This window comes from Leiobunum rupestre, chromosome 7, assembly GCF_980474605.1.
Source record: "Leiobunum rupestre chromosome 7, qqLeiRupe1.1.hap1, whole genome shotgun sequence".
NCBI lineage: Eukaryota > Metazoa > Arthropoda > Arachnida > Opiliones > Sclerosomatidae > Leiobunum > Leiobunum rupestre.
Window position 1 is genome coordinate 21552049 of NC_143390.1, and position 14780 is coordinate 21566828.

General features: G+C 40.9%; 2 protein-coding genes across 5 annotated transcripts in view; one reads left to right on the forward strand and one right to left on the reverse strand.

Moving 5' to 3' along the window:
- Positions 1-1841: 1841 nt before the first annotated feature.
- On the forward strand, positions 1842-4472 carry LOC149935129 (acyl-coenzyme A thioesterase 13-like). Of its 3 annotated transcripts, none has more exons than XM_090152780.1 (6): positions 1842-1964; positions 3524-3599; positions 3673-3784; positions 3961-4033; positions 4091-4239; positions 4317-4472. In XM_090152780.1, exons 2-6 carry the CDS (start codon positions 3528-3530, stop codon positions 4358-4360), a joined length of 450 nt encoding a protein of 149 aa, XP_090008906.1. In that variant the 5' UTR covers positions 1842-1964; positions 3524-3527; the 3' UTR covers positions 4361-4472. The 3 variants fall into 3 exon arrangements, with proteins under 3 accessions (XP_090008906.1, XP_090008903.1, XP_090008905.1); XM_090152777.1 differs by lacking the exon at positions 1842-1964 and adding an exon at positions 2571-2798; XM_090152779.1 differs by lacking the exon at positions 1842-1964 and having other exon boundaries at positions 3238-3599.
- The window catches only part of Pxn (Peroxidasin), a 44327-nt gene continuing 33960 nt past the window's right edge, over positions 4414-14780 (reverse strand). For both annotated transcript variants that reach the window (XM_090152773.1, XM_090152772.1), the window contains 16 exons: positions 14669-14740; positions 13028-13191; positions 10340-10457; positions 9589-9758; positions 9252-9527; positions 9038-9154; positions 8815-8976; positions 8462-8740; positions 8143-8403; positions 6726-8074; positions 6342-6531; positions 6147-6264; positions 5866-6077; positions 5583-5803; positions 5389-5514; positions 4414-4751 (listed from right to left, as the gene is read on the reverse strand). In XM_090152773.1, coding sequence (XP_090008899.1) covers positions 4701-4751; positions 5389-5514; positions 5583-5803; positions 5866-6077; positions 6147-6264; positions 6342-6531; positions 6726-8074; positions 8143-8403; positions 8462-8740; positions 8815-8976; positions 9038-9154; positions 9252-9527; positions 9589-9758; positions 10340-10457; positions 13028-13191; positions 14669-14740 — 3886 coding nt within the window. In that variant the 3' untranslated portion in view covers positions 4414-4700. The remainder of the gene's footprint in view (positions 4752-5388; positions 5515-5582; positions 5804-5865; positions 6078-6146; positions 6265-6341; positions 6532-6725; positions 8075-8142; positions 8404-8461; positions 8741-8814; positions 8977-9037; positions 9155-9251; positions 9528-9588; positions 9759-10339; positions 10458-13027; positions 13192-14668; positions 14741-14780) is intronic.

The window sequence follows — 14780 nt, forward strand, 5'->3', positions numbered from 1 at the left end:
GTAGCGCGAGAGATGCGCGAGAAATCAAAGTTGGCCGTGATAGAAGGCAGTGGCTCGCGTATGATTCAATCATTCCACGGCCAACTTTGATGTCTCGCACATCTCTCGCGCTACAGCGGCCATCTCATTCGTTGACGTTTCTGTGTTAACCTATGAGCAAAAGATGTGTATGACGTCAGCGCCCCTAGCGGATTATTATTTTTAGAATAGCTTTTACATTGAAGCCAATATAAAATCCTTGCTCTCGGAATTTCGAAGAATGTGTTGGCCGCTGTAGCGCGAACAGCGCGTGATCAAAGTTGGCCGTGATCATTCCAAAGTTATAAATTTCGTACATCTGATTTCAGATTTCAAGTGATTTCAATATTTAATTGATTAAAGTTATCAATGCTACTAAATTTACGTATCCCTCCGAATACCTCTAGTTCGAAAACAAGACGTTTCACGATTTTGGGCGAGTTAGCGGCTTCTGCTTTTATTTAGTTTAGCTTTTGCTTCATATTTAAACAAATTTTCATCTAATTGAGGAGGACAGGGGTAGGTTAATGTTCAAAGGTTCGCTGCCTCGCTTCGGTGACTCAGTCGGCGCGTCATTAACAAAAACTAGAAGGAAATCCAGATTATTTAATTATGTAATATAGTTATTTTGCTTACTTTGTTTAGTTTCTAAATTACAACAATAACAACAGACAATTTCCTACTTAGGAACTGAGTGACATAAAAGTCTTCGCTGTTTATATTTTAGCCGGAAAAAAAACCTGGTTATAACCGATTAAAACCACTGGTCTGGGGGGGAGGGGCTGAAATGCCCAGAAGTTATATACCCTTCAATATATTATTCATGCAAATATCCCTGAATGAGGAGAAATAGTTCATGCAAATATCCCTGAATGAGGAGAAATAGTTCATGCAAATATCCCTGAATGAGGAGAAATAGTTCATGCAAATATCCCTGAATGAGGAGAAATAGTTCATCCAAATATCCCTGAATGAGGAGAAATAGTTCATCCAAATATCCCTGAATGGGAAGAAATAGTTCATCCAAATATCCCTGAATGAGGAGAAATAGTTCATCCAAATATCCCTGAATGGGGAGAAATAGTTCATCCAAATATCCCTGAATGAGGAGAAATAGTTCCTATAAATATCCCTGAACGAGGACGAATATTTTTAAATATATTTTATTGTAATCTGTGAATTTAAATGTACTGTTTTTACGTCTCACTTTGGTCTAAATTAGAACGAATGTTGGTGCTTATGGCATCGAGGCCTTCACACCATGAACTCCCTATAAAAACTAAATGGCGCAAACAATGGGAAAATATGAAGCTAATAGCCAACAATAGATATTACACAAAACTATTTACATACAAAGACAATAACGAAACATTGATTAAACGCCCCAATTGTTAACGAATTTTGATCGCACGTCAGAATAGTTCTTTTTATAAAGTAACGTGGCATTTTTAATTAAATATTGCTTTTTCGTCACAGTCCCTACTTCAATAAGCCTACTAGCGCGCACTACAAACCGTAATTTTAGCTTTTTCTAGCTTAGAATATTCAAATATTGCTGTGTCTTGTGACGTAAAAGCAACATATTACATATTTTTACTTTTTATTAATTTTATTTTACAAAAACAACTATTACCGTTCTCTAGATTTATCCATACGCGTTTTGTTATTAATTTTAGTTTATCCGCCACAGATGGCGTTAGTCCCTCGTAATGCGACCATACAACGTTTTTTTCAAATCCGTATCTTTTTTTTTCTCTAGAGTTCAGGAAGGGCTAGGGCGAAAAGACATACAGCCCACGGGGACCAATCGGTTAACATTAATAGTCAATCATTCGAGGAGATATTGTCAGTCATGAAAGTTTTAAGTTTTTTTCAAAATAATTCAACAAAGCCCGCACACACAATTTCATCTGAAGTTCCGAACGAAAGATCTAGGGAATAGGGAGGTACGCCTAATTAGTGAGGTTTACAAAATTACGTATTAAAATTACCGGGCAGAATAAGGAAAATTGTTTCCAATGTTTCGCTTTCTGCTTTTAATCATGTTTTAATGTTATGCAAACACTCGACTATTTGAACTTGGCCTTTTTAACCATGACTTAAGCCTCGTCTATTTATTGTTGTCCGGGGGTCCGTAACCACGGGGGGGGGGGCATTTGGGGGGGGCTGCCCTTTCCATAATAAATGTTGCCCCCTCAAATGAAATTATTATTTGTCCCCATCCTTTTGGACCACTTGCCTTCGTCTAAGGTTTAGATCGTTATTTAGAGGTAACTATTTCTTAAATACAAGTTGTAGAATGGTCTGCTTCAGAAAGCAAGGTTTTTTTGTTGAACACCAAAAATATTTCACAGTGCTCCCTCACTAAAAGCTACTGCCCCTTAACGAATTTTTTCTGGCTACGGGCCTGACCCTCTAAACTCTCGAAATTTGATATTCAATAGTCATAATTTTGATATATCGAAATTTTATATTCGATTGTCATATTTTTGATATATCGAAATTTTACATTCAATTGTAATATTTTTGATGCATCCAAATTTTATATTTAATTGTCATATTTTTGATATATCGAAATTTCATACTCAATGTCATATTTTCGATTGACACAAAAGCCGAGAAATCGCTTCAATGATAACTTAAAACAAGCGACGAGTTACCTTGAATGTGCCGTTCAGCAGACAGCATAATCAACAGCACTACAAAAACCAAACGCGTTACGACGCCGAGTCCTATACAATCTGAAACGCGAAGTTAAAACTTCGTCGGTTTTCTCTTAAGTAAGTGAACCTACTCGTAAGACCATATCTATATTCCATATTCAGTAGTTTATAGCCTTTGAAATTTATTTTCAACCTTAATAATTCAAAACAACAAGCACGTTTATTGATTTAAATATCCCACTAAGCCTTAAACAACAAGTTTCCTTGAACTAGGAGATAATATAGTTACATTTCACTTACCATTTAAACCAGGCATTCTCTGAGATTCCTATTTAATAGGTGCACCGTTTACTTCATGTTAAGTATTTGTCTAATTTTAGACGATTAAATAGACAACAATGATATTATATAGCATAAAAATTATCCAATATTTCCAAAACTGGGCCTTTGATTTCTTAAAGGGCGTAGCATATTATTAGTTACTATCTGCACTTTTAACGCGAGCTAGTTACCTTTGCTTTGTTTAAAATAGGAACTATACTTTAGGAAGATCAGTCAACTTAATTAGTTTCAAAACGTTAGTTATGAAACGTTTGGAATCGGAAATAGTTTTAGTAAATACCCGTCACAAGAAAAACCCAAGTCCCGAGATTGAGCAGACGATCCCAATCCAATTCCTTGATTTCCTTCTTCCTCTTACAATAGTTAGCGCAGCGTCCGCTAGGGAAGAAAGTCGGGGGTCATTCATTAAACTAAAAGCGCGGTTTTTGAACTAGACCTCTCTTAAATTGTCAAACCCGAACAGCCCTTGTTGTACTCACTGAATTCTAATTGTATTGTAGAAAAATGAAGGTTGTAGACGCGTTGAAATTATTTTCGAAAAATAAAAACTATTTCTGCTCATCAGTCTTGCAAAACGTATGTAATTAAATTACTATCAGAAATATTAAATAACTTTTGATTTTAATAGTATATTATTTATGCATATTAGCTCAAACTTGTCAATGAAGGACCAGGGAGTTGCGTAGTTGAGTTAAAAGTAGAAGAAGACCACCAAAATATGTTTGGAACAATGCATGGTGGACTGACGGCCACTCTAATAGGTAAATAAGATTTACTAATCAGAAAATCCCAACCGTGTTGGTAGTTATGGAAATTGCATGAAACTAGGAGACTAGGAGTTATTGAAACAAATTCTGACTAGTTGTGTTTGACCCTTATGTCCTGTATTAAATTTAATTAAAAAAAATATAATTAATCTTTTATTTATATTTTTTAGATATGGTGACATCAGTCGCTGTAACCACTCTTAATCCGCCTTCCCCGGGAGTCAGCGTGGATATGAATATCACGTAAGAAAAATCCTTTATCAAAACTTTGCGTCTGTCTCACGCGCATATTCATTACAGATACATGAGCGCAGCTAAAGTGGGTTCCACAGTTTTAATAGACGCTAAAACCCTGAAACTGGGCAATAGAATAGCCTTCTTAACTTGCGACATAACCGATAAAGTTACTGGTAAAATGATTGCTCAAGGTCGACACACCAAATTTATCGGTTAGATAATAAACATACTATACTTAGAGGAAAAATAGTATAATTTTTTTTACTAGTTACCTTACCTATATTTTTAGGCCTAGGAGATTATTCAGACCATGCTACCAAATCCAAATTATGATTTAAAAAATGTAATTATAAATTTATGATGTTACGCATAAAATAAAAAAAATCTATGCGAAAAAATGTTTATTTTTTCTTCTAACGACGAAAATAAAAATGTTCAATGTTAACTTTCATTGCTTTTGTGGTTTGTAGCCAGATAAACATTTGCATACTTTTGGCACTGAATAAATTAAAGATATTTTTTATACGCCCTCTGCTTACCCCCCGCGTATCTTAATGTATAAAATAATGAGAAAAATAAAAACCACCGCGCAGCTGACGAAAGTTTTAGCGACAATTAATTTAAAAATTGGATAAGATGAGAATGAGTATCCTAAGAGAGACCATAGAAAATCCTATGTGGGGGGAATACAGTCGGATTTCACTTGGCAATTGACCACGCCGTTCTGCAGGGAAAACAATTATTACACCTTTGTTGTAAAGCTCGCAGGGCAGCAACAGTGGCATGGGGAAAACTGAATCTGCTCAAACTGCATCGTGACACTGGTTCAAGTAAGAAAATCATAGAGTTACCGAAGAAAATCAATTAATATTAAAGTTCGGAACAGAATACCCCTGCGGTCTAAACGAAAAACTTTCCTTTCGGTGATATATAGTGTTTCCCTCGTCCTGTAATTGTTTTACTAATCAAAATCCTAGGTTATTCCGTATTATACCCTTTTGTACGCGTTTTCCTCCATCTTGTCTCCCATTTTCTTTTTAATGCTGTTTAAAGCGTTCTCGCACGCGCTTCTGGAATTTTATTTTATTGTTAGTTTCTTCTCCGCTTCGAAGGCATATGTGCCAAGGTACCACCTTATTTCAAATTAAAACGGTCTAACGTAACCCTTGTCCGTTTACTTATAATATTTTGACCGTTGGGGTCCTTCCATTGTAGGAAAATGTGGCATAATCTAGTTCAAAGAAAGTCCGCCTGTGGCGCTGCCGTACAAAGCCAAAAGTACTATCTTCAGTGTCACGGTGCATTTGGAGCAGGCTTTGCCCAAACCGATTTTACTGACTTTAAGTTTCTAACAAACTTACTTGGCAAGAACACAGTGTACATCCTTTCCTCTTCCACGTCTCACCTTCTCTACGAACACGTCCATTGTCTTCTTTGCAAGTTACCACGCCATTTTGGGCCAAACATTCGGCTTCCAGTTTATGGACCTTGGTGGTTTATGTATATACTGTTACGTCTGTTAACCAAGATGCAAGTACCTTTATTGACACCCTACCTTCTTCGTCAGTTGCCTCAGGGACTTGTGTAGTTTGCTTACTAGTTCTTCAAGCCCTTCGATTCGCAATTCCGTCACGTCTACGTCAGCGTCGTTATTGTAACGATCGAACTTGTTCGATACGTTGTTCGGTCTATCGTTAAGGTAACTATGGTGGTCGAAATCCAACGACCGCCGGTTTCGAGATGCGTCTTTGGTGGTATTATCTTGGTTGGAACAATCTGTAGATGATAAAATTTTACATTTAGTCGTCTCCTTTATTTTCGTTAAGATGCGATTTCACCTTTGCAACACTGGGCCCAATTTCGTAGTTCTATCGTGGGAATTTGGTCGCAGCTAACCAGATTTGGGACCTGTAATTGAGGAATAACGAAGACATCACGGGATACTTGGGTTATATTGTCACCATTGTCACATAAAACACGGCTTAATGATGTTCTCTTGATTTCTTGTAGTTGTTGAGGTGTAAAAACGCCAGGATTTTCGTACCATAACCTTAAAGATTTATTTGAAATAAATAAATAAATAAGTGATTATTAGTTGGTATGATAATTTGCATATTACCTATCACCGTCTCGAACCCTCTTGAACTGGTTGGCTAAAAGGCAAACGAAGGTGGGTCCGATTCGAGCCCCGTCCATGAGATCCTCGCTGACACCACCGACCCAAAGGTCAACATTGTCTAAAAACGTCAAACAATTTACCGACAGAAAATACAATATCTCTCTCGAGCGATCTAGGTTCGAGAGAAGCCCATACCAGGATGTCCGTAGAGGTTTTGCAGCTTGCGCCTGAGTTCGAGACTTCCAATCTCACTCCGAAAATCGTCGAACGTTTGCGCGACGCTCAGATTACAAAAGCGGCGCCACTCGTTGTACGTCGGAATGGCGTGGTCTCGACCCCTTTGAATATTTATAGCGGCCAAATCGAGAGCGACGCTGCGTGCCAACTGAAGCGAAATTGAGTTGAAAGAACACGCGGAAGAAGAAACGAGCTTTTAAGACTGCCTACGACACACTCGCGGGTGGGGAGAAAGCCGATATCGTGAATCGACAGAAAGTCTCGAGTAACCCAAACAGAGGGACTTAAACGAAGTACGTGTCAGGGTTATTCGAGCTCAAAGAAAACCCAAACAAATCTTACCGTGAATAAATTATCTATTAATTCCGCGTTGAGTAGTTGGTCTGGTTTCCGTATCTTGGATGGGGAATAGAACAAACCCCGGAGAAGCGGGTCGACGCCACCTTCTTCCACGATTCGATGCGGAGCGAAGAACGCTTTGTGAAGGGGCAAATCTCCTTCGGGGATCGTTTTAAAATCCTTTCCGAGCCTAGTTAGGATAGGCTGAATTAAAGTGTGCCCGAATCGCATGGTGGCTGTCGCGAATACGTTGGAGATGGAAGGGTTCACGTCCGGTTTGTAGCCATCGTATTTCCCCAATTGTTCCATTCCTTTAGGACCCAAAATCTTGGGTAACCAGTCTCGGTAAGTAACGCGTTGCATCTGGGCCCCCACGATCTTTCGAGATTCTTGGTACAAGGTCTCTCCGTCCCAGGTTGGGTTAATTTTTTTCAAAGACGTGGCGATTCTGTTGTGTTCTCGTACCCACAGTGTGTGCATCGATAGTAATCCGAGCTGTTCGTTGGCTCGTACGTCACCAGCCATGAAACAAGGCAGATGACGCGCGTTTACGTCCCGTTGACAGTCCATGGCCAATCCGTTAGCGAAGGGTAACAGCGGCTTCATGTTAGAATCTAGGAACTCGTGACTAAGTAGGCCGTAACTGGGCGAGCTGAAATTACGAACGGCGGTGTTCACTCGCTCGGTGCTGCCGTACACGTTGGAAGCGTCAATGAACGAGGTCAATTGGTTGACCTGCTCGCGCGGCATAATAGCATCCGACAAGAGGGAACTCTCCCCCGAGCCGCAAACGGCGCTGGATCGAACGAACTCGATGCAACGGTGTCTCGACTCGACCTCCCTGCCACGAACGCGGTCGTCGGTATCCGGAATCTTGATGGGATAACACGGAGGAATATTATCGCACCTCTGTAGACAGTCACTAGTATCCTCGAAGGCGGCGTGACTGACGGCTGGCAAGGAAAAATCCATATCGTGGTCTAGAAACTGTCCCCATTGCATCAACATGTGAGAATATTGGTGATCGGCCGTAATGTTCTTCGTCATGGCGACCTCGACGGAGACCACCCGGGGATTTGGTTTCTCAAACCCGTTGTACCGCTTCTCCTTGGACCAGCCGATTGGAGTGTGCAGTCCGTTCTCGTAGACGGGTGGTAAAAGTCTTTGAAAAGCGGTTAAAGAGGACCCCCACCAAGGATGTCGAAAATTATTGCAAGTTCCATCTAGGGACCGATACTTTCCGTGGAAACACATATCGTCGCAATTGGGAGCGTTGTTGTGCTGAAGACAGCCAGATAAGTTGGCGATTTGTCTTAGCTGACCGGATGTCAACCACGAAGTGAAGGAATAAGCTAAAAAGTAAAGATTAAGAAAAATGTAAGATATAAAAAAAAATTACGCGAGAGCCATTCAGTCTTACATGATAAGTTAGCCGGGTTTATGCTGAACGCTTTCCGATGAACCAATTCAATAGTTCTGTCATATATCTCAGCAGCCCTGGCCAGATTCCTGGCATCAGAGTCGGGGAAACGAAGTACTTTAAAGAGCTTGGAAGGATTGGGCTTATCGGTGCCGTTCTTGAACAGACTTTCCATCGTTCGATTAATGGCCCGATCAACCTCATCGGTGGCTTCCACCACCGCGTTCTCGATAATATTATCAATGGCGTTTTGACGCTCCTCTACGAAGTCATTAAAATAACTTACTACACTCGAAGAAAATCATATCGCGACTATTACCTTTAACGGAAAGGATCATAGAAGACTTGGCGACACCGGCTTTATTGCGAGCCACGCATTCGTAGGTCCCTTTGTCGTTTTCCTCGACGTTATACATGTACAACCGACCCGTGCTACTTTGTCTGTGAGAGGCGTCAGTCTGCAGCTCTTTGCCCTCCCTCATCCACTTGATGATGGGCTGGGGATCCCCTTCTGCCAGACAAGCGAATTCGACATTGGCTCCCACACGAACCTCGGTGTCCTTCGGAACGCGAATCAACACTGGCGCCTTTCCAGATTCTACAAAGTCAAAGGACGACGAAAGAGAAAGTTGACGTTTCGGAACTTCGTTGATAAAAATAAAGGAAACCTACTGATCCCCTTGACTCTCAATTCCGCCTTGGCGACTTTCTTCCCAGCTTGGTTTTCCGCCACGCAAGCGTATTCTCCCCTGTCATCCGCCTCGACTTCTCTCAATCTCAAAGACGTTCCCCGATGCAAAATAGTTATCCTGTCGCTTTGTTCAATGGGTCTTCCTGACAGAGATAACCAAATCGTACTTCCTTCCGCGAAAGCGACGCGAAACGCAAATCTTACCGTCTTTCGTCCACGTTAGTTCCGGCGTGGGTTTCCCCTCGGCGAAACATTTGAATTCGGCTAATCCACCAACTTGGACGAATGTGTCAATCGGACTGTCAACCCATTGAGGCGGTACTGTCAAAAAAATATATAAAAAGAACGAAATTCGTTTTAGGATTGACGGCAATGAAACCGACGATAAAAACAATAACGAATATATCCTTGTACCGACTTCCAACGTCCAATCGAGATACAGCGGAAATTCGTCCCAAGAAATTAGTGGCCACACATCGGTAAAGTCCCACGTCGCTCAGTTGAATATTGTTGATGGTCAAGGAACCATCGGATGAGATCTGGTATTTGGTGGAATACGAGGGAAGCAGGAAGTTCCCGAATGTCCAAGTGATGACGGGATTGGGGTATCCCGACGCTTCGCAAAAGAAAGTGACCGTCGAAAACTGATTGACTAAGATCCTGTCTTGGGGAGTTTTGGTGAAGTAAGGCTTATCTGAAATCCACATTAAAAGTTAGAACGTTTCTCCACGCCATCGAGATGGTTCTCTTCTTACACTTTCCTCCCCTGTATTTCATCTTGGCGGGCTTCGACTTGGTTTCCCCCGCCATGTTCTTGGCCATGCACTCGTAGATACCCTCGTCTTTGTCTTGGGCTTCTTTTATCATCAAAGTGCCGTCCGTAAGTACGCTATACCGATCTTCCTTCGTCATTGGTATCTCGTTACTAGAACATAAATGCCACGCGACGGTTATCAAAACTACTCCTTAACTTTGCTCTACAATATCAAAATATTTTTCGGCTGAACAGACAATATGAAGCTAGGAAAGATGGGGGTGTGGTTTTTCTTCCGGGAATCAAAAGTTGAACAGGGTGCTATACCCACATATTATCTGTGAAGACGAATACATTCATAACCATATATCATATGTAACATAATTACTCATAAGTATGCCTCTGTATAATATTTCCATTGAAAAAAATTCAATGAGACCTTGTTTCACGCGGAACATACAATGAGCGGACCCAAAAAGGCCAAAATTCTTATAATCCTGGCGCTATTGAAAAGGTTACCATGGAAATGAAATCACGTGATCACGAGGCACGAGCTAAACTTGACATGGGCAAAGCCAGAAACGCGCGAGGAATTCTCACTAACTTCCGTTTCCAATCAGTAAAGTTGATGACGCGTATTTCGTCACGGAGTTGTAAGTGACGTCATATCCCGTGAACAAGGTTTCATCAACGAAAATGCTTTCATGGCATACTTATGAGTGATTATGTTACATATGCATATATCTATAAACCTGTTATGAAGCCAAACTATTTCCGGATCGGGATCCCCTTCCGCTCTGCACGTAAAGTAGGCCGTACCGCCAAACGTGACCTCAACATCCGTCGGTTCTTGGGTTAATTTGGGCTTCTCTGCAAAAATTCCCGATAAATAAATGGCATTAGAAATCGTCTACAAACCCGGATGGCGCGATTTTTACGTTTTTAAGTTTTTACTGTAAAAGCAGCTGAGGTACAACTGTAACTCAAAAAGTCACTAAAAATAAATCCCACTCAGTCGGCCGCCCCACCCACCCACTCCTTGTACACGAAAAAGCTCCCCGCTAGTTTGTTTATATTTAAAGTTGAAAAGTTTTTCAAGGCTCGCGTTTTGGGAATAAGGGATATGGTTTATTTTGAGAAGGGAAAACGGTTCTACACCGGGTTTTTGTATTGCCTTTCGAAAACATTTTCAGACTTCATCTTTTTAAAATCGCTGTTCTTAATTGACGCGCTAGTCAATAGGTGATGTCGAAAAAGATCGGTGGTCACGTGATTTGGTTACTCTCTGTCGTATGGTTCAAGTATTCGGTAAGAAGAGTAACGTTATGACGTCATTTTACTCCGATTCTGTGGCGGCGAATAGTTTGAGTCAGAGTAAAAACGTTTTTCCAAAATGGCTGCCTGTGGTCGTGTGGTGTTTTTAGCAGATAAATTCTGGCTAGCAGACGACAACATCCGATTTACTCCCTTACACCTCCTTTCCAGTTAGGAGCAACAAACACAAGGAGAACGCAGCTAGCCTTTAAACACGCTAACGCAATGTTGTGTACGAATTTCATTGGACGAGCCTTTACGCTGAACGTTTTACGGAAAGGGGGAAGACAATTTCGGAATTTTCCCTTTCCGACGGCAGCAGGCGCTAAAGCGTCTAACTAATGAAAACTGTACGCAAGAAAATGCACGACTTGTGACGGGTTGCGTTCTCCTTGTATGGGGTGCTGTGTTTGTTGCTCCTAGCTTTCCAGAAGGAGTAAAAAGAATATCCCTAATACTCCGGAACAAGCGAATAGTTTATGGGGCAGAGTAATAGTTGATTTTATAAAATGTCTTTACGCTTGCCCAACTTGTTGAAATGTTGCCCTGGAATAGTTCAGCCAATGCCTAAGAATGAGTTCATAAGCTCTTTAGTGGGAGAGAAAACGGATCCACAACTGAAGCGGGGAGGCAACATTTCAACAATATGGCCAAGATTATTTTATAAAAAGAACTAGTGTTGTAAGTCGGAAAATTTTTCGGAAAATTACCGAGGCCTTTATTCCGGAAAATTTTCCGTATTTTTCCGAAAAATATTAAAAACGTTTTCATTCCATGATTTGTCTAATATATTGTTTGTAAATTTAAATAAAGCGGCATTTTCACCTCATTTTTTCTAATCTAAAAGTAAAACTAAACCTATAGACTAGTTTAAACTGGTTGAAATGTAACACTATTAATGGTTTGTAGTATTTTTACTGATATTAGTCATTTTAAATCGATAAAAAGTTTAAAACATTAAAAACCCTTGAAAAGTAATTTATGTTTAAATTTTTTATTTTTCCGATTTGCGGAAAATTTTCCGGAAAATTTTCTGGAAATTTTTCCGCATTTTATTTTTCCGGAAAATTAACAACCCTAAATCATCCCCGGAACAGGCGAATAAAACGTTTTAGGGTAAAAAGAGTACGCTTTTAGTCCGAGAACAGGCGAAAAGAAACCACCTAATATTTCAGAATCACCTATTATCGACACACTTACAAGGAGAGTACCCGAGATGTTTATTGCCGATTTTGTTCAAAGTCGGGCGTAATGTAGACCTATATGAGATATGAAATTTTCCAAAAAGGAGACGTTTCACTACCAATTCGATTTGCCATGGCAACCAAAAATGTTTTTGGCCATTTGAAACAAAAATAAGATTTTTCCTTATTTTACCCAAATATTGTTACAATTTTACCCCCCAAATGTTCCAATTTACCCAAACTTTATGAAATTTACCTAAATGTGGCCCAAATTACCCATTTCGTGATTTTCAAATTAAAAAAAATCATAGCTAGGACCCCGTGCAACCTAGGAGCAACAAACACAATGAGAACGCAACCCGTCAAAAGTCGTGCATTTTCTTGCGTACATTTTTCATTGGTTAGACGCTTTAGCGCCTGCTGCCGTCGGAAGGGGAAAATTCGGAAATTGTCTTCCCCCCGCCCGTAAAACGTTCAACGTAAAGGCTCGTCCAATGAAGTTTGTACACAACCCTGCGTTAGCGTGTTTAAAGACTAGCTGCGTTCTCCTTGTGTTTGTTGCTCCTAGGTGCAACCGAGAAAATCTCGTGCTTTTTTAAATTGAGATTTTTTTGTTTTAAGTGATCCAAAATATTTTTGGTTGCCATGGCAAATCGAATGGGTAGTGCAAATTTCACGTCTTTTTCGCGGTCTTTTCGACCCTTCTTTTTGGCCGCCCGCTAGTCGGCCATTACCTGGAACCACCGGTGGGGGGTCTAGGCTCGGGTCTTTGGTCCAAGGATATGGAGAATGGGGGTTAAGGGGGTAAACTCAACATGGACGCGCCCAGCAAAATTCCAAAAAAAAAAGAGTCTATAGGTCTACTTTGAACCAAATCGGCAATAAACCCCTCGGGTACTCTGCTTGTTAGACAATCTATCTTTTGGAAGCGAGGCTACTTACTGCACCTAAAGTCGCCTTTGTCCAAGGACATCAGGGACTTTCCTTGCAAGGACGACGGGTACTCGCAAGTAGCGGCCGCTTGCGTCGTGGACTGCTTCTCTTTCAACGTTTCGGCGAAGGACATCATCTCGCAGTCGCAAACCAGAGCGTTGGAATCCAGACGACTGTTCGTAAGGTACGCGAAAGGATTACCGTTAGCTGAATTAGCCTTTAGCAACCGAAGACAGTCGAAAACCGTACGGCTCCTTCGAGATTTACCTAGCCTAGTCGTCTCAATAAACGCCGCTCTTTTCGCTTCTCCCATGACGTAGTCACTGATCTGAAATATTTTCGGTCGGGCGGTAACAGGGTGGCCAAATTAAACCGGTAACCAACCAACCAAGCCAACTTCAATCCGACTTGTAAAATAGATTTGGCGCTTCACTTTCACCAAAGATAATGGCTACGTTCAGCGGGACTCAGCGCTGAGCTCAACGGTCAGCGGTTTTTTGCTGAACGGGTTTTTTTACTTCCGGTTTTGACGTCACGTTGATCATCGGAGACTCAGCGGACTCAGCGCTGAGCTCAACGGTCAGCGGTTTTTTGCTGAACGGGTTTTTTGCTGAACGGGTTTTTTGCTGAACGGGTTTTTTGACTTCCGGTTTTGACGTCACGTTGATCATCGGAGACTCAGCGGAAACATCGGCTGAGCGAGATGGTTTTTCCGTTGCTCATCGGTGTCGTGACGTCATTCGACAAAGTTAAAGGAGGGGTAGCAAACGATATTTGGTTCGTTAAGTCAGCGAACTATAATCGTACAACAACTTTTAGATTTTTGTGACGTAGCGTTGATTAAAAGAACTCAACGATAACTCAACGGTTTTTCTCCGTTGATAGTTGTTGAACGCAGCCATGATAACTACGTACCCTAGATTCGAAATTTCGGCGTTTCTCGATAGCCCGTTTTCTCGTGAGGCTTTTACTGAGTTCGCGCCGGAAGTCGGAAAAATCGGGCTCCATATCAGGGTGATAAATAAGGAATTTCAATAGATAACCAAAAATTATATTACTCACCTTTAGTTTTCTTTCGTTTAGAAACATTTTTAGAGCTACAGGCATGATCCATTATTGTTTTAAAACAATATAATGCAAAAATATCTGGTATCTTGAAAACCGCGAGTCAAAAACCACGGCGCAATTTTCACTAACACTTTACGTTTTAACTATATGTCGGTAGCCCTGCCAGCTCGATGGAGGCAGTTTTTTCCGACTTCCGCCGGGAACCCAGTACGAGCCTGCGTTACGTGCAAGGAGCTTGATTTCCAATCTAGGGTACGTAGTTATATTATCTTTGCTTTCACAAAAGAGACAAGCCTTTGCACACGTGTGCGTCCTGGTCGAAGTAAATGATAAATTTTATCTTTTTTAAACTTTTATATAACTTTTACCGCCTAAAATGTAGTCTTATTTTCGGCACCGCTTCAAAACCCAGAGACAAGGACTAAATAAAACCTAGCTTTCCATTCTACGCTCTCAGTGCTATTACTCCTTGGGGACTCGCTGATCTGCTTTTATTGAGACGCCTATTACCGTGGGCGTAAATCACGAATTTTCCATACGTTTCACGACAATATTACACGAAAATATATACGGGATACGTACAGACGCCTTAACGAATCGAGTCTCTGGAACGCCTTGGGTGGTATTTTAGATAGTTTATTGTTGTGCATGAACCTTATTAATTTTCAAACAAAAGTATTTTCTTACAAATTTT